Genomic DNA, 22,783 nt, shown 5'->3' on the forward strand with positions numbered 1-22,783 from the left:
AATTTGGTCATGGTGCCGGAGATCTGAGTGATGACACCCATTTATGAATCACCCTGCCTGTGAAACACCAGGATGACAGTTTATAACTAGGTCAAGATTCAAACCCAGGTTAGACAGCTTCGAGGCGAGTGCACGTACTTCTCAGCCATTCTGTCAGCCCACCTATTATGACAAAGTTGTTTTGGGACCTCTGTTCGGCCATCGTATGATGAGATTGTAATTAGCCTGTTTAGCAGAGCATCAGTGCAAGTTAGTGTCAAGCTGTGCAATGTGGGATGACATGGTATCCAAACTGGGTGATGGATGCCACATTGAAAAGTATCGAAAAGATCCCTTCGTTGTGCAGCATGCTCTTTTAACCCTTTGAACCCTGAGCTCCTTGGACTTTCGTCTCCCCCACCCTGGGCTCCCTGGAGAAAAATCTGGCGGCTTGGATATATGGAGTTTTAAATAGGGGCTGGTAAACCGGCCATTATGTGGAGGTTTGAATAGTGGCTGGTAAACTGGCCATTATGTGGAGGTTTGAATAGGGGCTGGTAAACCGGCCGCACGGATATATGGAGGGTTGAATAGGGGCTGGTAAACCGGCCATTATATGGAGGTTTGAATAGTGGCTGGTAAACCGGCCATTATATGGTTTGAATAGTGGCTGGTAAACCGGCCATTATGTGGAGGTTTGAATAGGGGCTGATAAACCGGCCATTATATGGAGGTTTGAATAGGGGCTGGTAAACTGGCCATTATATGGAGGTTTGAATAGTGGCTGGTAAACCGGCCATTATGTGGAGGTTTGAATAGGGGCTGGTAAACCGGCCATTATATGGAGGTTTGAATAGGGGCTGGTAAACCGGCCATTATGTGAAGGTTTGAATAGTGGCTGGTAAACCAGCCACACAGATATATGGAGGTTTGAATAGGGGCTGGTAAACCGGCCGCTCGGATATATGTAGGTTTGAATAGTGGTTGGTAAACCGGCCATTATATGGAGGTTTGAATATTGGTTGGTAAACCGGCTGCTCTGGTATATGGAGGTTTGAATATTGGTTGGTAAACGGGCCGCTCGGGTAGATGGAGGTTTGAATAGGGGCTGGTAAACCGGCCGCTTGGGTATATTGAGGTTTGAATAGGGGCTGGTAAACCGGCCATTATATGGAGGTTTGAATAGGGGCTGGTAAACCGGCCATTATATGGAGGTTTGAATAGGGGCTGGTAAACCGGCCATTATATGGAGGTTTGAATAGGGGCTGGTAAACCGGCCATTACATGGAGGTTTGAATAGGGGCTGGTAAACCGGCCGCTCGGGTATATGTAGGTTTGAATAGTGGTTGGTAAACCGGCTGCTCTGGTATATGGAGGTTTGAATATTGGTTGGTAAACGGGCCGCTCCGGTAGATGGAGGTTTGAATTGGGGCTGGTAAACCGGCCGCTCGGGTCGATGGAAGTTTGAGTTGGGGCTGGTAAACTGGCCGTTATATGGAGGTTTGAATAGTGGCTGGAAAACCGGCCACTCTGGTATATGGAGGTTGGAATAGTGGCTGGTAAACCGGTCATTATATGGAGGTTTGAATTGTGGCTGGTAAACCGGCCATTATATGGAGGTTTGAATAGTGGCTGGTAAACCGGCCATTATATGGAGGTTTGAATTGTGGCTGGTAAACCGGTCATTATATGGAGGTTTGAATAGTGGCTGATAAACCAGTCGCTCTGGTATATGGAGGTTTGAATAGTGGCTGATAAACCAGTCGCTCTGGTATATGGAGGTTTGAATAGTGGCTGGTAAACCGGCCATTATATGGAGGTTTGAATAGTGGCTGGTAAACCGGCCATTATATGGAGGTTTGAATAGTGGCTGGTAAACCGGCCATTATATGGAGGTTTGAATAGTGGCTGGTAAACCAGTCGCTCTGGTATATGGAGGTTTGAATAGTGGCTGGTAAACCAGTCGCTCTGGTATATGGAGGTTTGAATAGTGGCTGGTAAACCGGCCATTATATGGAGGTTTGAATAGTGGCTGGTAAACCGGCCATTATATGGAGGTTTGAATAGTGGCTGGTAAACCAGTCGCTCTGGTATATGGAGGTTTGAATAGTGGCTGGTAAACCGGTCATTATATGGAGGTTTGAATAGTGGCTGGTAAACCAGTCGCTCTGGTATATGGAGGTTTGAATAGTGGCTGGTAAACCAGTCGCTCTGGTATATGGAGGTTTGAATAGGGGCTGGTAAACCGGTCATTATATGGAGGTTTGAATAGGGGCTGGTAAACCGGCCGTCATATGGAGGTTTGAATAGGGGCTGGTAAACCGGCCGTCATATGGAGGTTTGAATAGTGGCTGGTAAACCGGCCATTATATGGAGGTTTGAATAGTGGCTGGTAAACCGGCCATTATATGGAGGTTTGAATAGTGGCTGGTAAACCGGCCATTATATGGAGGTTTGAATAGGGGCTGGTAAACCGGCCATTATATGGAGGTTTGAATAGGGGCTGGTAAACCGGCCGTCATATGGAGGTTTGAATAGTGGCTGGTAAACCGGCCATTATATGGAGGTTTGAATAGTGGCTGGTAAACCGGTCATTATATGGAGGTTTGAATAGTGGCTGGTAAACCGGCCATTATATGGAGGTTTGAATAGTGGCTGGTAAACCGGCCATTATATGGAGGTTTGAATAGGGGCTGGTAAACCGGCCATTATATGGAGGTTTGAATAGGGGCTGGTAAACCGGCCGTCATATGGAGGTTTGAATAGTGGCTGGTAAACCGGCCATTATATGGAGGTTTGAATAGTGGCTGGTAAACCGGTCATTATATGGAGGTTTGAATAGTGGCTGGTAAACCGGCCATTATATGGAGGTTTGAATAGGGGCTGGTAAACTGGCCATTATATGGAGGTTTGAATAGTGGCTGGTAAACCGGCCATTATATGGAGGTTTGAATAGGGGCTGGTAAACCGGCCGTCATATGGAGGTTTGAATAGTGGCTGGTAAACCAGCAGCTCGGGTTCAAAGGGTTAACAATGTAAATAATACATGTAAAACAAAGATACTTCGCTTGCATCAGCAGCTTCTTGTACATCAGTCCAGCTTCTCAAGACACCGACTTAAAGTATTAAAGTCACAGAAAAGTGTTCATCGATGATTACTACAAGACACAAACATGAGAATGAAGTCCAGAAAAAAAAACAGCGGAAACCCTTTAAAAACTTCCAGGTAACTTGTACGTGTAATATTGTTTGGAAAAAAAAAATGAGATGCAACCAACATATTGACCGTTGAACGAGGCCACCTTTTTCTTGGACCCCAATCCCACAAAAATTTAATTTGCATAACCTATTAAATTCACACCAGTCTCAGTGATGTAATGGTTCGAGTGTCCACTGTGTGTCTGAGAGGTCGGTGGTTCAAACCCTGGCCAAATCATACCAAAGACTAAAACAAGAAGGGAGAATTTGATACGAACGCATCAATGGATATTCTTCCATCGATGTTAGAGGTCAACGCACTGTTACGTTTCTCCGTAAAGGTCACATGAAAAATGAGAACGGCACTCGGTAGAGCGTATACCTCCACCAAGCTGAACAGTTTACATTTTGTATCCCACTAATCTGGATCTGAATCTAGACCTAAACCACAATCTGATCAATTGGTCTGCATCACACACATACCAACCTGCCACACCCGTCCATAACTTTGAGATATCGTGCTCACAGACAGACAGACAGACAGACAGACAAACAGACAAGCAAGGGTGAAAACATAACCACCTCCACCTTCGGTGGCAGAGGTGATTAAAGGTCACTTGAGAGAGTGTGAGAAATAAGAGATTTTAAATTAAAGGGGACTTGACCTGAGCCCTTTGGAACCGAACATTTAATCAGTTCTTTTCTGTATGACAGTCCATAGTTCTGCCAAGTTTGGTTGAAATCCCTTCAGCGGTTCACAAGTTATCGTGGTAACATCATAGTACACCTCAGTATCAGGTTTGGTAAAAACAAAAAATCCCTTCAGTGGTTCACAGGGCTGACTGGATGGCCGAGAGGAATGCAGACTGGTTCTAAGCTGTCGAGCATGGGTTCAAATCCCGACCCAGCTATAAACTGTCATCCCGGTGTTTTGTTTCACAGACAGGGCGATTCATCAGTGTGTGTGTGTGTGTGTGTGTGTGTGTGTGTGTGTGTGTGTGTGTGTGTGTGTGTGTGTGTGTGTGTGTGTGTGTGTGTGTGTGTGTGTGTGTGTGACGTCCCTCGGATAGATGTTAAATGGGTGTCCTGCCTGCCGCAATTCGGTGAATGTGAAAGATCCCACGGTGTGCGCCCTGAAGAGTAGGCGAGCTATCGCCAGCACCATGGCCAAATTCCAAATTCCTGCACTCACCAGCAGAGGGCATTGCATCAGCGGAATCGCTGCACCCTCAGCTGATTAGATGTTCCCCCGCAGTCTTGTGCTGCGTACGAATGAAGAAGAAGAAGTGGTTCAGAAGTTATTGTGCCAGACACATGGATGGATAGCCACACGACAACCCATAAAACAATGCCTCCAGCTACTTCGGCATTAAAAATGGTACGTGCTGCTTCCTTGCTTGACGCTCAGCATTTAAAAGCATAGTGTGTGGACCAACCATGCTGGGAAGGCATTTGCAAACCACCCAGTATAACGTTTGCCAACAAACTGCTTCAGCAGCACCAACACTCGGTAGAATATGGTAAGTTGCATCAAAATCAAAAATAATTTTCTCACCAAATTTTCCTTTTTCAAAGTGAAGCTCTCCTGCCAGATATAAAGGCCCGTTGCATTGTTTGCAACAAAATGCGCTCCTTTTATGCAACAATGCATCGACAGTGACTTTATTGCTATGCGTCATGATGTCACCCAATGAGCTGCTTTGGCTGAAGATAAATCAGGATGGTTACAGAAAATAAAGCAGTCATCTAGTTTTTGCTCCTTATCTGCAACATCCAAAAATTGTGCAACTGTCAGGATGCAACTTGCAACTTTTTGTTGCGCAACGTAGTTGCAGAAAAGCTGCACAGGGTATAAAGGCCGTAATTCACTTACATGCAACTGTGTTGCGCAACTCATCGCTCAGATATGAACCCCACTTCACAAATGAATAATTGCAGAACAACTTGTACGGAGTCCCCTCTCTTTCTGGAGGTGTCACTCATCGTTTGCATTGACATATTAAGTGCACAAAAAGCAGTACAATTTGATTTCCCAACCCTCCCACAAATTTATTTCCCTCTCGGTATGATGCAGGTGTGCCCGAAGTTAAGCCACTAAAATACATTTTTAAGCCGATGTGTGGTCTGCCATTCATCACAGGTAATCAATCTACAACTGAGAGGGAACGGGTACATTTCAACAGGATAAATATAACTGCTTGTCCTTTAAACCAGTTGCACTTGTCACGGTTTTTAAAGGAACCACATGACAAGAGAAACCAATTAAAGTTGTTTTTGACACCTTTGCAAACAAATACTTTCAAAAGACTTCCTGAAAAATTACAAAATAAATCTTACAGACACTGTACAAGTAAATATTCCAGCTATCCATCATCCGAGCAATGCAGCAAGAACATTCATTCATCAATTCCTGTTGCGTTTGGCAGTAGGTATCAAACCACAATCGGTGGAGCTATTCAATCACCGTGTAAAACTGAGTCATTCCTTTGTGTCGAGGAATTAAAGAGCAGGGGGAGGTGAAGAAAGAGCAGTGTGAAATATATAATCGTTAACTTAATGACATCTCACCACAAATGAAAATATCTCTGAAAAGCTAACCTCCCAGGCAAAAATAACATTCCTTTCCTATAGTAATTCTCGGGAGACTACTGTAGTATATGAGAGTACAACTCTCATATATTACATTTGTAACTGTAGCATTTTTGCATGGGCTGTGTTTAAACGGGTACCACCCTGGCAATTTGTATATGAAGAAGATGATGAACCATTCCTTTCATGTCTTCAGACGCATGGGGCTGCCAAAGCAGTTCTTCCCCATTGGCTAGTGGGCACAATCTTGGAAGGGTTGCCACTTCAATGCAGGATACTCAAATGGCTCATTCTGGCACTAAACTGGTACTCATTTTGTCGACTCGGAAGGATTATGGGCTGAGTCAACTAACCTGGTGTTATGTTAATGGCACGACAATGGCTCCAACTCAGGACCCAAAGATCTTAAGCCAGCCATCTTGAACGTTAAGCCAACATCAGGCTTCTGGCAATTTGACAGTGGAATAAATTTCAGAGTCCACAAGTTTGGCATTTTTATTTTTAAATTTGTGCATTTGCAGACCAATTCGTCAATGCCAAACACACATTTGTACACACCATCCAAGCCCCTCACATCATAAGCATGTGGAAGTCATTCTACATTTTTAGGGTTCCTGAAAGAAGTGATGGAAGAGCTGGAGTCACGTGATGTATTGGTATGTAGTTTGCATTGATCGACAGTGCTCGTCAGAATACAATAAAAAATACCAAACAATTTACGCAGCATAAAATGGCAAAGCAGCTGAACTTTCACAAACATTGGATAAAGAAAACGAAGAGTTACTTGGCTCCGAATTCATGACTGTGAATTTGCTTTGTGGATCGGTGGCAAAGGTATCCAGTCTTTATTCCGTCTCATCTCCAGCTATCCCATCGATCCACAAGAAAGGGAAGCAGTTGGCCTCTGTTTCTATCCCCACGCTTTTGAAGAAAAACGTGGGGATATGGTTAGCTGTCTGCCCATCATGATATCTCCTCCTAAACGGTTGTGCAGACATTCACCAAACTTGGTAGTTATGATAACTACATGCGCTGAAGGTGCAAGAATAGTATCATTTTTGGCCCCGTCCTCCCCTGTGGGCGGGGCCAAAAACCAAAAAAAAAACATCCAGTTATGGGCACATTTTAAAACTAGAAGGGCACTCAGTGGAGCGCATACAGTAACGAATTCGGAAGCCTTTTGCACACAGACAGTCAGCTGTCCCATTGTTAAGTATATGTGGATAGTTAGAATCCCTCCCCTATGCCTAATGGGTTAATTTCATGTGTGCACTGCAGGTTTCTTTTATCGTCAGATTTTTTACATCTTTAAATCTGCCAATGCCAACAAAACCCTCACTTCACTCCTCCTCCCACTCTGCGGGCGAACAAGCACTTCACACGCCCAACCTTCACGTCACGCCATGGCGCCATAACACACGTTTCTGACTACGGGCGTGGGCGGAGCCCCGTCGCCTCGGAGCTCTGACTCCGCCCCATCAAAAAAGAATGTCTCCCCTGTCGACACTGGGGAAGGAAAAAGAGCCTCTCTCGGGGGAGGAGAACCGAGACGCCGACACGCCCCTCCAATCACGGCTGGCCACCACAACACCCGGAACCCCTCATCCAATCCGGAGGCGAGTTACCAGAGAAACCGATCGCTCCACCCCGCACGGGGGGGGGGGGGGCGGGGAGGGGGATAAAAAGAATCACGATGCGCTCAAAGACGAGTGGGAGTCCTTTTTCGGTCGTGCCTTGGTAATCTTGGTTCCCGTCTTCATTCCCTGGTCGTCGTCATCGTTCGTTGGTGGCTGGTCGTCATAGGATCCTGGTTGCTCGCTGGATTCTGGCTGTGGGTTCGAGTCCCACCGTGGTGATTCGTGTGCGCTCGTTGGATTGTGGTTCATGTGGAGCGCTCGAGCTGGGGACCCCAATCCCTTTAACGGACTCCGAGCTCACAAGTGTGGCTCGGCCGGACCGCACGAGGTGGCCAGGTAACCGACCAAACTCGAACCCCCAGCTTGCCTATCCTCTGTGGCTGGAGGGTCCGAATAAAGGCCGGTTGGCTCCATTTCTTTTTGGGTGTGTGTGTCTGTGGCCGTTCTTATAAGTAGAATTGCACAAGTGCCTTGCTTATTGTACATTGCAATCTAGTCGGATTAACTCTGCTCTGTCTCCCTTCCTGATTATTGTGAATAAACCCTGTGTTAAATGTACCAGCTCGTTTTCTGTGCTTTCTCTCATTGGCCAAGCATGGTTCGGGTTTGAGTTATAGTGAGGCCGATTGTGCCGTAAATTGTTATTTGGACCGGCGCCGCTTTGATAATTCCCGCTCGGTTACGTCAGATCCAAGTGGGCAAGAGTGACTCGGTTCGGACAAAGCCGGCCGAGGGTGTGGCTTCCCCGGTAGCTAGACCGCGCGGCTAATTAGGTAAATTGGAATCAGACAAAAAGACCCTAACCGTGCGGTCGAAATATTGGCGTCCACGGTCCATTAAGCGACCCGTCGACTTCGGAGTTATCTGGAGTGACGACCTTCAATTCCCGGTGTTCGGTGGGAGACGGCCCAACTGCTCCATCTCGCGGTCGTTCCCCACCCCTGAACCCGGCACCACAACAATACCTCCGCCACGTAATGCCTGATCCACGAGAACATATCGGGCCCAATCCAATTTTGAAATGTCATGGTATACTGCACTACATGGTTTTTGACCCAATCTCTCAATGGTGAAGAATCACTTTTAAAAATTCTCAGATCTGGATCCAGATCTGGATCTTCACCAAAATCGAATCAATTTGTCCTTGTCACACACCCAACATGTCCACCTCGTTTCATCCTGATCCGTCCACAACTTTTTGAGATATCCTGTACACAAACAAACAAACAAACAAACAAACAGAGAGGGGTGAAAGCATGACTTCCTTCACCTTCGGTGGCTGAGGTAAAAAAAAAAAATACTTTGTATTTGCAATCAACATTGGGAAATGCATGAAAAAAAAAAGATTTTATTTTACCCCAGGTCCATGCCCCATGGGGTGGGGACTTCGGGTCACAGAGGTCAAAAGGGGTAAAATAATCAACTCAAAATTTGATATTGGGTCATTCCTGGTGAAACCTTTTGCCATCTTTCAATTTTACGCCAAAACAACGCGCCATTGAGTTCGCTCGAGTTTTTTTGTGTTTTTCAAAGAGTTGAACATGCACGGTTGGATACGTGAAGATGACACGAAAGAGGATAAAATGGACTCGAGTACTCAATATGTACAGGACCACAAAGTGGCACGGTCATGTGTTAACATGATCATTCTTTCACGTTTATAAAGCACAAATGGACAAATATAAATAAATAAATAAATAGAATAGATGGTTCGTCAAGCAACCGTTACGTAAAGCACAACAATAAGGATTATAGTGCTCAACCACAACCTAGTATACCCCTTCAAACTTTGGAAAGCGACCTCTACAGTGGAAGGAGTTGTGGTCAAACAAACCGAGGCCACTTTCAAAATGTTACATTCAAGAGAAACAACAAAGAATCAAAAGCCTTTCTTGAAAAGCAGCTTTAATGCAAGGGCTGAAAAAGGAAAGTTTGCTATAGACTTAAAAGATATGGGTAAACAAGTGGCCATAAGAAAAATAAGACTTAATGAACTACTTAAGATAAAGTTTAATGTACAAGTTTTATTGTTGTGACAGGAGATCAAGCCCTCTTTAAAAACAAAACTTGATATATAAAGAATAGCCTGTAAGACCTTACCGACTGCATACAAAAGCAGCAGCAGATTGCCGTCGTACTGGAGAGCCAATTGCTGTTGATAAACATGTGCCTTTTTACCGTCCCAGTACAAATCTGTTTCTGTACAAACATTCAAAGCCTTCTCGACCCACAGACTACCATCATGGGCTAAAAAAGTATGTACAGCCAAGGATACAAGGTGATACGCGAGTGCAATTCGTTCGCACGTCTTCCGCTTGCGACGGCTGAAAGTGGGTAGACAAGTTCCTCATTTTTGCTGCACTGTATTTTTAAATAAATAACTTATGTTTTGATCTCTTGGAAAGCATAAAAAAACGAAACCATCAGGTTAAAACGGCGACCCAGGTCAACGTGGTTTGCATGACAGCATGAGGATGTGTTGGAGCGAGGATAAAATAAGGGCTTTTAAAATCCCCAAGTGTGATTTTCAGATCTAGTGTGGTTGGTGGACAGAAAAGTTATTAAAAGTCCGAGCAGACTTCGGGACTGGGGAAACAAAATCTTGCTTCACCGACCGGGTTCCGCTTATTCCATGCGTAACAGAAACAAGTCCCTGACGGCTGGAGTTACTTCCTGCTGCAAAAGCAGACGCTTAAAAAAGAAACAAACAAACAAAAAAAAAACCAAAGGAACTTTGCCAAAGTAGCTCTGAGCAATTCTTGGTGTGGAAGAAGATTGCAAAGCAACATTTTTGGTTAAAAACAAAGACCAAAAAAAAAAAAAAAATTCAGATGCATAAATGAGAACCATGCTTTTGCACCTTTTTCTTAGGAAGCTTGCATTCTTGAATGCCCTCAACATTTCTTGAATGCTCAAAGAGTACATTTACTGTGCAGTGGTGACCTGACGTGACTGCGTGTCTTTTATAATTATTTAGATTTTTGACGTTGCAGTCAAACGTGATGCAAAGACCACAAATCTCAACTGCACTGCTGTTATAGTACAATAAAGCCTGATAACATGGGTACCAAGCTGGAAGCTTTCCTTTGATGAAGAAAAATATAACCCAGCCTGCACAGAAAGTGCCATTACAGGGGAGGGAGAGAGGGAGAGAGAGAGAGAGAGAGAGAGAGAGAGAGAGAGAGAGAGAGAGAGAGAGAGAGAGAGAGAGAGAGAGAGAGAGAGAGAGAGAGAGAGAGAGAGAGAGAGAGAGAGACAGAGAGAGAGAGAGAGAGAGAGAGAGAGAGAGAGAGAGAGAGAGAGAGAGAGAGAGAGACAGAGAGAGAGAGAGAGAGAGAGAGAGAGAGAGAGAGAGAGAGAGAGACACAGAGAGAGAGAGACAGAGAGAGAGACACAGAGAGAGAGAGAGAGAGAGAGAGAGAGAGAGAGAGAGAGAGAGAGAGAGAGAGAGAGAGAGAGAGAGAGAGAGAGAGAGAGAGAGAGAGAGAGAGAGAGAGAGAGAGAGAGAGAGAGAGAGAGAGAGAGAGAGAGAGAGAGAGAGAGAGAGAGAGAGAGAGAGAGAGGCAGAGAGAGAGAGAGAGAGAGAGAGAGAGAGAGAGAGAGAGAGAGAGACAGAGAGAGACAGAGAGAGAGAGAGAGAGAGAGAGAGAGAGAGAGAGAGAGAGACACAGAGAGAGAGAGAGAGAGAGAGAGAGACACACAGAGAGAGAGAGAGACAGAGACAGAGACAGAGACAGAGACAGAGACAGAGACAGAGACAGAGAGAGACAGAGACAGAGAGAGAGAGAGAGAGAGAGAGAGATATATATTCATATAGTTTGTGTCAAGGTGGGGAGGAGGGAGATTGGCGGGGATGTGGTAAAGGTCAAGGGCACTACTTTCAGATTTACAATCACAGCTGAAAAAAAATGTTGGTTGGATAGATAAATCATATTACTTGGGGATAAAGAGCAAGGAAATGGAATGTGGTTGGCATCAACAGCCTGCGATGTTTCTTAGAGTAGTCTCAAATTTTGTAAAACGAGTTAAACTCGAAGTTGGGGAAGGCAATGCCCTTATGAAAGTTAATATTGTACTTGAAGGCTTGGGACCACAAGGGAGAAAGGGCTAACAACCAAATGTCTTGGCTTCCATCACTACCCCCTCAATCCCAGACCCGCCTACTACTTTCACTTTGCCAGCCCCAGCCTCTACTTTCCCAAATAGTTCAACCACAGGTGCTGCTCCGGCAACAGTGCAAAAGACGAAACGTTGGGGCTGTTCAGGGCAGAAACTTGGCCTTCAAGGGGAGGACAGCAGGCAGTGCTGCTCGGTCCTTGCCAGAGATGGCAGGCTTTGGTGAAGCGTGGAAATCAAAGGGGCCATCTTTCCCTCATGGTCTTTTTGTATTTTTTAAGGGAAAGGGCAAGAGGTCAAGAAGACTTTTGGATATCACAATGTTCAGTCACACTTCATAGGAGGCAACCTCAGCTGACTTGCCTGGCTCGCCTGTGTGCAAGCTTGCCGTCGAATTACGAGCTGGCTCTGCAGCTAAGCTCACGGCCAGAGGTGTGTTGGCCGAAGCAAGGCCACCGTTCAGGCCTAGCGGCGAAGTAGCCGCAGTAGCTGTTGTCCGTGGGGAGAGCTCAGGGGCAGGCTGCACGTAGGAGTCAGAAACTGGTGGAGGCATAGGAGATGCATTCTCTGCCTCGGGATGGTAGCGCCGAAGACGCACATGCCAGGCAAGGCTGCAGACTGCTGAAAGAGTGCGAAACTGGTGCACAATATTTCGTGGAATGAAGTAGATGTCATTGTGGCAGAGCTGAACACGTGCATACCGGATTCCCTCGCGCCGCATCTGATTCAGTTTGGCATCGTCGACCCACTGTACACACTTCACATACACGAATAAAACAAAATGGATCCGTTCTCTTGCCCAGTGTCCTTATCTCAACCAATTCCCAGATGGCTACACAAAACCGAGCCCCAGAATTCACTATTTAAATTACCAATACCTTTCATTGTCATCATCAATCAAAATTCCCCCCTTTCATCTCACAATCACCTATCAATTAAAATTATCATCATTCTTGATTAAATCAAAAGTACCTGGGACATTGGAGGCTCATAAAGGTCCAGTTGAAGCCTCTGCACCACCTCGTGGAAATCAGCTGCGTGGAAAGCGACCACATCCTTCGTCACTCTCGGCTCATCATCCCTGCAACGGAAAGTTTCTGCATTCATTTCGCCTCCTTGGACACACGTTTGTCACACCGGGGGTCACACGTTGTCTTACAACGTTCGAAATGCAGCGCGGCAACCATGTCCAGCATTCAGTGAAATTTGATCGATCAAAAGCAAGGTATGAACTCAAGTAAAAGTTAATCTATAATTTGCTCTCTTAAGGCACACCTCTCCCCAAAGCGCACAGCTTTGAGTACACCAACAGCAGCAGTCGTCTGCCGATCAATTCCCTGTCCGATATGATCGGCGTGCGCACGAGTACGGTCTTCAAAAAGAACCTCGCGTGGTTCTGTTGAACGTGGAAGATACTGCAGATTTTTTATTTCGCTCCTGGGAAGTGAAAAGAAAAAAAAAAGCAAACGAAGGTTAAGAGCAAGGTTGGTACAAAATCTGCCAGAATAATGATCAAAATGTAAATGTCATTTTTTCAATGCAGGTGCTCAAAATAAGTAAACAATGTAAAGCCAAAGCAGACCGCATGAACCAAACCGAACGGGGTGCAAGCCAAGCCCTACCGACGCTTCTTGCAAGGAGACTTGGGCATGTCTGCTGTGGGAATCATCTGCTCGCCAGGCCTCACCCACATGATAGGGCCATCGTCACTTTCTGTCCGGGACATCAGCCGCAGGCTTGACTCACTGCCCCAAGGCAGAGTCAACTACATCACAAGGAGCAGGAAAGTTGAAGTGGGTTTGGGTAAAGGGGACACAGGAATATCACTGACAATTTGCAAAACATCAAAGTACAACAGAATGGATGACATGCTGCTACGTACGGTGCCTATAGAAAATCTACACCCCCTTTCAACATTTTAACCTTTTGTTGCCTTATATCCTGGAATTAAATTGCGTTATGTCAGACTTTTTCCACCTTTATTTACACATCATAACCCACAACTTCCAAGTGAAAAACAAATTATACAAATTTTAGAAAATTCATTAAAAATACAAAACATTAATATCTTTTTTGGATAAGTGTCCACCCCCCTCATAACAGTAATTGTAAATTAGCTCAGGTGTAACCACTCACCAAGAAAATCACACTAAGTTAATTGACCTCCACTTAGTGGAAGGCAGATGATACCACCAAGACCCTGCCTAGATCAGGTCATCCCTCCAAACTGGATGACCGAGCAAGGAGGAGACTGATAAGAGAGGCCAATGGCAACTTTGAAAGAGCTACAGGCCTTTATGGTAAAGACTGGTCACTGAGTGCATGTAACAACAATATTTCAAGCACTCTGCAAGTTTGGCCTGTACGGTCGGGTGGCAAGAAGGAAGCCATCACTCAAAAAAGCCCACTTCGGGCCCCGGTTGAGGTATGCAAAAAATTTTTATTGAGATACCGAAGTCATGTGGCAACAAGATTTGTGGTCTGACAAAACCAAGATGGAACTTTTTGGCCTAAATGCAAAACGTTATGTTTCACACAAACCCAACACAGCACATCACCCAAATAACACCATCCTGACTGTGAAGCATGGTGGTGGCAGCATCATGTGTTTGGGTATGTTTCTCATCAGCAGGGACTGGGGCACTTGTCAGGAGAGAAGGGAAAACGGATGGAGCAAAATACAGAGAAATCAGAGGAAAACCTGCTGCCCTCTGCAAGCAAACTGAAATTGGGATGGAAGTTCACCTTTCAGTTTGACAATGACCCGAAGCACACAGCCAAAGCTACACTGGAGTGGCTAAGGAACAAAAATATAAATGTCCTTGAGTGGCCCAATCAGAGCCCCACCCTAAATCTAATCGAAAATCTGTGGCATGACTTGTCCATCAATACTCCCCACGCAACTTGTTTGAGCTTGAACAGTTTTGTGCAGAAGAATTGGCAAATATTGCCCAATCAAGGTGTGCAAAGTTGGTAAAGACCAATCCCAACAGACTCAAAGCTGTAATTGGTGTCAAAGGTGCTTCCACCAAGTATTAACTTGGGGGGGGGTGTGGAGGGTGGACACTTATCCAACCAAGATATTCATGATTTGTATTTTTAATTAATTTTCTGAAATTTGTAGAATTTGTTTTTCACTTGGAAGTTATGTGTTATGATGTGTAAATAAAGGTGGGAAAAGTCTGATGTAATGAAATTTAATTCCAGGATACAAGGCAACAAAAGGTTAAATGTTGAAAGGGGGTGTGGACTCCTCGATAGGCACTGCATTATCGTTTTCTCCTCTTAATATTAACACAATCAAGGCATGGAATCACACGTGCATTGCAGCAATGCTGTATAAAGTGAAGTAACAATGAACTCTATATGCAACAAAAGCCACAACAAAGCCAGGCTGTACCAGTTCAGTACCAATTTGACTTAATAGCACAGGTGGTGGGGTGCAGTTAATGGGGGTAAAAAACCTATTAAGTTTATGGTATTCAGTTAAAAATACAACCAGACAGCATTTGAAAATGCAAAGCCCGTCCACATCCTCTTTGCACTCAAACTAAACTTCACAAAAATAACACCTAAAAAACACCACAAAGAGCAATCAGAGATTGCAGACCCTCACCAGAACTTCTTTTGTTTGGTGTTTATGTAGTTTTGTGTGGCGCTTTTAATAAGAACTGCCACTATATAACTGCTGGCGGTTATGACCAGGTACCAAGATGTCCCGCTTTGATTGGACACCTGACCCTTGACGTTTATTATTATCAATTGAATTTAGAATGGGATTTAAATAAATTCAATTCAAATCAAATGGAAGACCAAATAGGTACAGTCCTGCATTGGAGTCATCAGAAGGAACCCGAACAAGAAAAGGAGCAGAGATGAAGTCATCAGGAGGAACCTGGAGAGGATTCACATTTCAGCTGCTACTCTACCATCAAACCCACCCAGGCACAGCCTTATTCAAGAAAAAATAAACTCAAAAAGAACCCAGATCAAAACAATTAAGTAATTCTGGCTGCCAGACAATGTGTCCGATCAAGTTGAAATTTAAAACATGTATTCCCCATCACAACTGTATCATAATTGTAAAAGTTCATGTAGATTGATAAAGCAGTTCCAGAGAAAACATTATTTAATATTTTTCTTCAATCCAATTTGGCTGCCAAACCATGTGACCTATCAATTATTCCTCAACAAACTTGTACAGCCAAGACTTGGGGAACATTTGTGAAGTTTCCCATCGATCTGTCCAGCCGTTAGGGAGATTTTTTATAGGTTTTAGGGTAAATCCAATATGGCTGCCAAACCATGTGACCTTTTGTTCCTCATGGCTAGGCAGTCATGCTTGTAAAGTTTCGCCTCAATCTGTTCAGCCACTTCATATAAGAGAAGAAGAGTTTTGAAAGTTTTTTGTTTTGTTTTGTTAAAAAAAAAAAACAATATGGCTGCCAAATCACATGTCCTATGATTTCATCATTTTTTTTTCCTGCGTCCCCTTTTATCCCTAGATGACCCTCAAAAAATTTCATACTGATCAGGATGTTGCGTTCTACATATGCAATTACGACATACCGAAGGCACCTATAATATCATCAAAAAAAATCATATTCCCCATGAGGAGTACTTACTGCGTGCCAAGTTTCAATTTTTTCCTCGGTGCGGTTTCAGAGATACAGAGGCCCAAAGGTTTTCCCAAAATGGATGCCACACCACATGACCTATGACATCATAATTATGAATAAACATTCTATACAAGAAGTTGCACCTGTGGTGAAAATTTTGTCTTGATCCGACAAGCGTTTGCGGAGAAGCACACAAAAGTTCTGTGCGGACAAACAAACAGACAGATAAACAAACAAACGGGCCCAAACACGATACCCTCTCCTTCGGCAAGGGTAAAAATATAGAAAGTGGAATTTGACCAACATGTGATATCAACCCATTGTTACGTTTGATCTCAATTAATGGTCACATGAAAAAGTTATGGGAGAGAGAGAGACCGAGGACAGAGAGCGGCAGAGGGAGAAAAGACAGATAAGTAGAAGAGAGACATCATCGGATGCTCGAACTCGAGTTAAGATATGCAAAATTACTTTCAAAGGGCACATCACCTTTGACCTGTTCAATCTAAAATGAAGTCAGTTTATCAGTGGAGGCATTAAAAAAAAAAAGTAAATTTTATTAATCTGTGTTCTTCATCCTGAGCCTGGTGTTGGCTTGGTGTTTAGGGTGGCTGGCTTGGGGTCCTAAGGTCCTGAGTTCAAGCACCGTTGGCTGCTGAATTAACACCAGGGGGTTCACTCAAGATGTCATCCTTCTGAGGTCGGCGAAATGAGTACCAGTGTACTGGTCCCGGTGTATGCCCCAGTTAGAATAGGTGTACCATATCCCTGTGTGTCGTAAGAGGTGACCAGGATTGGCGTCAGGAAGGGCATCCGGCCATAAAACATTGCCTCAAGAAAAGCTAACCCCTGTTCAGCAGGGAAAAATGGCTGTAAAAACGGCTGTTGTGTTCTTCATACTCCCATAATAAAGGTTTGTTGAAAAATTGATGACAAAAGCTCAAATGGTAAAAAAAAAGTTATTGCCCCGACGCAATACAGGCACGCCTTCCCCTGGGCTCACTCCAACTTCCATGACAAACATTTTTATGCCTCCATCCACGTCACCAGAGGCATTATATTTTCAGGTTGTCCGTCCGTCCGTCTGTCCATGTTAGGTTTTCGGTGATGCGATAACTTAAGAACGGCTAAATCCAAGTCAAACTTGGTACAAGTATGTACAATGATGTAACCATAAACTGATTCGATTATGGGGTCAAGAGGTCAGAGGTCACGTCAGGTAAAAATGTCATGTTTGAGAACAGCTGAAGGGATTTAAATCAAACTTGATACGAGTATGTATAATGAGGCAATAATGTGGGCAGAGGCATATCGGTGGATGTCGAAGAGTGCCGTTCGAGTTCCGATTACAATTTGTGGGAAAGATCTTGGATTTCAGACAACACCACCTTAAACCCCACCCCGTGACCTACTCAATACTGTCAAATCAACATGAAGCTTTTCAGCTCGTGATTTGACAGATTATGACAGAAGCAAAAGTAAATGATTAAAAATCAAACATTGCAGACCCTCGCCAGGACTTGTTTTGTGTGTATGTGTGTGTGTGTTTTTTTTTATAGTACGTATTTTATTCACATATCACATTCTAAATGTACATACTTCATGGATGTACTCAGATGGAAAAAAGATAAGATGTAAAAATTGTGATCTACGTTGGCACATTAAGTGTGGACAAACAAAGACAGACAGACAGACAAATATGTCCGTCTGTCTCTGTCTCATTCTAATTTCATTCGGGGAATTATTCTGGCAAGGGTAAATATCCAGGCTCATTAAAGGCTTGCACAACCAACTTTCGAACCTAAAATACTGTTGTGGTTCTGTGAAGCCAGCGCTCGCCCCAGGCAATGGCACACAACAAACAGCAATCCCGAGACGGTTATTTCATTAGTATTCGTTTTAGACAGCCCTTCCCTTATGTGTAGTGGGATGATGGGCAATATGATTTGCGAGGACTTTCGGTCGTGTTTTTCTTTCCATTCTTTACCCATCCTTCATTCTTGACATTATTTTGTTTTGCCGTACTCGACCTTTCTTCACACATGTATGCACACCAAGGACCAGAGCAACAGGGGACGAGTCATTTGCATACATGCGCCCTTTCTCATTCAAACCGCACACCATTATCCAACAGACGTTACACCCCAGACTTCACCAGATTCAAACCCTGCAACATTTCATACACCATCAAGATTCCATAATTTTTTTTTTAATAAAAATCACCACACCATTGTTCCACAACCTAAGCTCGCTTACCTTCCTTCGCCATCAACAGCGACAATGACGACGACTCGACCACCATGAACCACCACAACATAACACCACTACGCTGCCGCTACAAACGCCTCAACCACAGTCAACACCACCGACGACCATCACTTCCTTTCGGACCAACAGGGAATAGGGTGAATGCGGCGTACCATTACAGAGACTCCGATCTGGACGTTACAGAGACTCCGATCCAGTGCGTAACTTGAAGCACAGAAGTGTCCAAGACGACGTTCAATGTCATGTGCATAGCCTAGCGCTCCGCTCAATTATGGCCCTCATTGGGTGTCCGGAGTATATGCATGGCCAGAGTGCAACCGAAAATACCCCAGCACCATGTTGATCTTGGAGATAGATCGAATGGCAAAGCGCAGAGCGACTGAGGCCATTTCCGCTGCCGAACCTTCATATGGGCGGAGGTAGTGTCGGCGTAATCGTCCATACACCAACGAAGGTGCTGGAAAACATCCATCGCTCTGCCTAACCCACCCCACCAGGGGATTATAAAGTTAGTTCGGGTTTTCTGACAAGCGCTATGTGGCTCGGTTCTCTGGCTGCACATTCTTGGGGTCACGATACGGTGAACAATGGAGCTTGACAGAGTGAACGTAATGGAGCCCATGGAGAGGAGTGCAGAACAAGCGGGAAGAGCCAGACGCCAGTCTGGGCACAGTTTTAACATTCACACGTACAGACCTCTTTACACTTCACTTTAAGACTATCTTCTCACACGTACCTTGCTTTGTTTCCAATCCCCATTGATTCACCTCTTTACACCTTCCTCTCCGCACTTCACCTGCATATCACCGCACCCCTCATTGCAACTCCCTCAGACCACGCACCATCGACCCCCTCAGCGACGAGGTTCGCGTTGGTCCGTCGACATGGCCTGGTAATCCAGAGGTCGAAACCACTTCAATCTGTCCCTCTCCCTCTCTCTCTCATTTCCTTGGGGAATGATTCTGATGGCGCCTGTTTTGTTAACATAATTAAGTTTGTAAATTTTTAGGATTGGATTAACTCTGCACCGTCTCATGTTTGTAAATAATTGCATATCTTTTGCTGCACCTCACCAATCCTTACTTTCTCCTGCTGTACGTATTTTCATGTATCAAATCCCTTGCTTATTGTCCCAGATACCTTTCCTCACTCTTGCTATAAATAAATTGCTATTATTGCAAATGTACCCAGTTCATCAGGTCTTTTCCTTTATTGGTCGAGCATAGTCCACACGTAGTGTGAGCCAGGAAGTTCTACCCCACCGATTGGCTCTACACATTAGCCGGTGTGTACTTGGCAGCTCCGCTTGGCTGCACCTGATCAGGCAAGATAACACAGGTATGCATCGAAGGAACAAGCCCCCCTTGATATTGTTGTCCTAAGGTAAAGTAACCACGTGAAGTAGTGACACCCTGTCAGGATTGGCAGTACCAATCGGCGTTCGTGGCTGCTTAACAACCCGCTGAAGTGTGAAGTTAGCCGTGGTTGGGAGGAACTCAAGTGCTTCCCCTCGTGGAGGAACCTCAAACCCTGGCCCGAAACAATACAAAGGTAAATGGGATAAACAACAACATAGGACATTTTCACTGACATGCCAAAATCAAAATGTATCTCAAAAAAAATCTAGATCTTGCAGTAGCAATGAACGAAAGAATAACAAAATAGCCACAGCGCACAGGCAGCAGGACTCGACCTTGCTGTCTTCTGGTCTAGCACCCTTTGCCGACAGATCTTTGGACCCCCATTGTTTCAGTAACCTGCTCCTGGTTATATCCCCAAATCCACCTCCATTCTTTGGTTCCTCTTTTCTCCCATTTGTGTAACTTGATTCCAGAGGTTGTTCATTTGCATTCTTCCCTCCAGGGCTTCAAAAGCAAGTGCTGCACCACCATCTAATGTCCGATCACCACCCAGATCATATTCTAGCCCTGTTAACCTGACCTCACACAACCCTCGCAATCGCAAGTTGATGCTAACGAGTCAACCACCAACAAAGCCTTCATACGCATCTTGATTATAGGACTGCACTCCCCTCCGGGCTGCGTGCCAAGGACAAATCTATTCAATTTTGGTGAAGAATATGGATCTGGATACAATATATATATATATTTTTTATTTTACCAATTATTCTTCACCGTCGAGAGATGGGGCCAAAAACTATATATCATGACATCTCAAACCATTGTGGACGAATGACAAAACTAGGTGGTTGAGTTGGATTGGTGACGAGAAAAAAACATTTTGATTTTGGTAAAGGTCTGGACACAGATCTGGCCTATCAGTGGGATACAAAACGTGAACTGTTCAGCCTGGCAGAGGTATGCACTCGATAAAGTGTCGTTAAAAAAATTTTTTTTCATAAAATCGATTGTTTTTATGAACAGCAGGAATGTTAACTTCTTGGTCTGTTTGTTCATGCAAAGATCACTGTATAATGCAAATAAAAAAAGAATCCATTTCATTGCAAATCGCCCTCTAAAAGTGATGCGTCACAACCCAACAATAATTTCCTCAAATATTGAGTCAATACTTGCAAAAAAACATGTTATTCCAGAAACATCTTGTGTACTGTAAATGAATCCTTAATTTTACTAATACGCATACTTATTCTCCAAAACACATTGTTATGAATTTGTTTTATGTTCCCAGGGATCAGACGTGATAATCTGTCAGTTAGGGATGCAATAAGACTGATAATTTTGAATTCTAGTTTTCTGGTTCCGTCAAGTTGTGGCATTCTGATCAGAATGTCAGTTTGAATTAACGACTTAAAAGCAGGGAATACATTTTATAATGGAAGGTTAAACTAGAAGGGGAGCACTCGGGAGAGTGCAAAACCTCCGCCGCCAATACTGCTGGGTCACTCAAGTGAACCTTATATCTTATTCATTAAATATGATGTCAACAGTGCTGATAGTTATAGTTCTTTTCTCCAACATTTTTTTTTGGGAGGGGGGGGGGGGGTTGGAAATCACTTAAAACATGTAGAAATGCAAAAAAAAGTTGCAAAATTTTTTTTTTCTCCAACAATTATTTGGGGGGGGTTGGAAATCACTTAAAACATGTAGAAATGCAAAAAAAAAACATTTTTTTCTCTCTCACAATTTTTTGGGGGAGGGTGTTGGAAATCACTTAAAACATGTAGAAATGCAAAAAAAAAAAATTTTTTCTCTTTTTTGGCGGGGGGAGGGGGGGTGGGAAACCACTTAAAACATGTACAAATGCAAAACATTTTTTTCCTTTTTTTGGGGGGGGGGTAATAATTTTTTGTGGGGGTTGGAAATCACTTACATGTAGAAATGCAAAAAAAAAAAATTTCTCTAATTTTTTTGGGGGGGGTAATTTTTTTGGGGGGTTGGAAATCACTTAAAGCATGTTGAAATGCAAAAAAAAGTCTATTTTGGGGGGGGTAACAATTTTTCGGGGGGGGGGGTTGGAAATCACTTAAAACATGAAGAAATGCAAAAAAAAATAAAAATTCCCTAACAATTTTTTTTTTGGGGGGGGGGGACCAAGTCCAAAATTGAATGGCATGATCCTTGGACCATACCTAACCCCCCCACCAAGTTTCGTCGAAATCCGTCAAATTTTTCCGTAATACTGTTCACAAACAAACAAATAAACCAATGTCACCCGCAGGGTGACCCGTATCTTGCCAAAAGGTGACCACATGTGACTTCTTTAAGGTCACACTGAGGTGAACAGAGCTGCTATCCACCAGGAGTAACTCCTTGAGGAATATCTGCCTACGAGAGATTCCGATGAGAATCGTTCGACAGTTTAACCATGAAAAATATGCGTTTGCCTCATAACGTCACCAAATGACGTAATAATGTCTCAAGCTTGACATATCTCGAAAGCACTCATTGAGGTGTTCAATTTGAGGTACCACACGATATGGTTCCTAAAACTTGAAAATTTGACCTTGGGGTCAAATATGTTTGACCTTAGGCGCTAACCATGAAGGTCAAGGCCAATCGCCACCAAAAATTAATCGGCTGAGCGCCAGACCATGAACTATATTCCCATGAAGTTTGAAGACGATCCGATCAAAATTACTCAAAAAATAAGGGTTTCGTCAACTCCCCTAATTTGCGACAAAGTGACCTTGACCTTTGACCTTGACCTTCAAAATTTTATGCACTGAAAGGGACCTCGATAGGCCTCTGATATGCGAAGTTACAAAAATTTCCAATGATAACTGTGCTCTGCAGAATTTTTTATACGTGATTACAGACAAACAAAAAAACAAAAAAACATACAAGCTGACTAACATATCTTGCAAAAACTACGTTTTGGCAAGATAACAAACAAACAAACAAACAGAAAGGGGTGAAAACAGTAACCTCCATCCATCTTCGAAGATTGCGGAGGTTA

The 22,783-nt window shown here is 43.9% G+C and overlaps 1 protein-coding gene across 3 annotated transcripts in view; it reads right to left on the reverse strand.

Moving 5' to 3' along the window:
• Positions 1-11,451: 11,451 nt before the first annotated feature.
• LOC147019645 (lysine-specific demethylase 9-like) overlaps positions 11,452-22,783 on the reverse strand; it is a 116,082-nt gene continuing 104,750 nt past the window's right edge. For all 3 annotated transcript variants that reach the window (XM_085894226.1, XM_085894228.1, XM_085894227.1), the window contains 4 exons: positions 13,142-13,284; positions 12,795-12,956; positions 12,492-12,600; positions 11,452-12,276 (listed from right to left, as the gene is read on the reverse strand). In XM_085894226.1, the coding sequence (XP_085750352.1) occupies positions 11,848-12,276; positions 12,492-12,600; positions 12,795-12,956; positions 13,142-13,284 (843 nt within the window). In that variant the 3' untranslated portion in view covers positions 11,452-11,847. The remainder of the gene's footprint in view (positions 12,277-12,491; positions 12,601-12,794; positions 12,957-13,141; positions 13,285-22,783) is intronic.

This window comes from Eptatretus burgeri, chromosome 9 (genome assembly GCF_056783735.1).
Source record: "Eptatretus burgeri isolate ZD-2024b chromosome 9, Ebu_testis_v1, whole genome shotgun sequence".
Taxonomy (NCBI): Eukaryota; Metazoa; Chordata; class Myxini; order Myxiniformes; family Myxinidae; genus Eptatretus; species Eptatretus burgeri.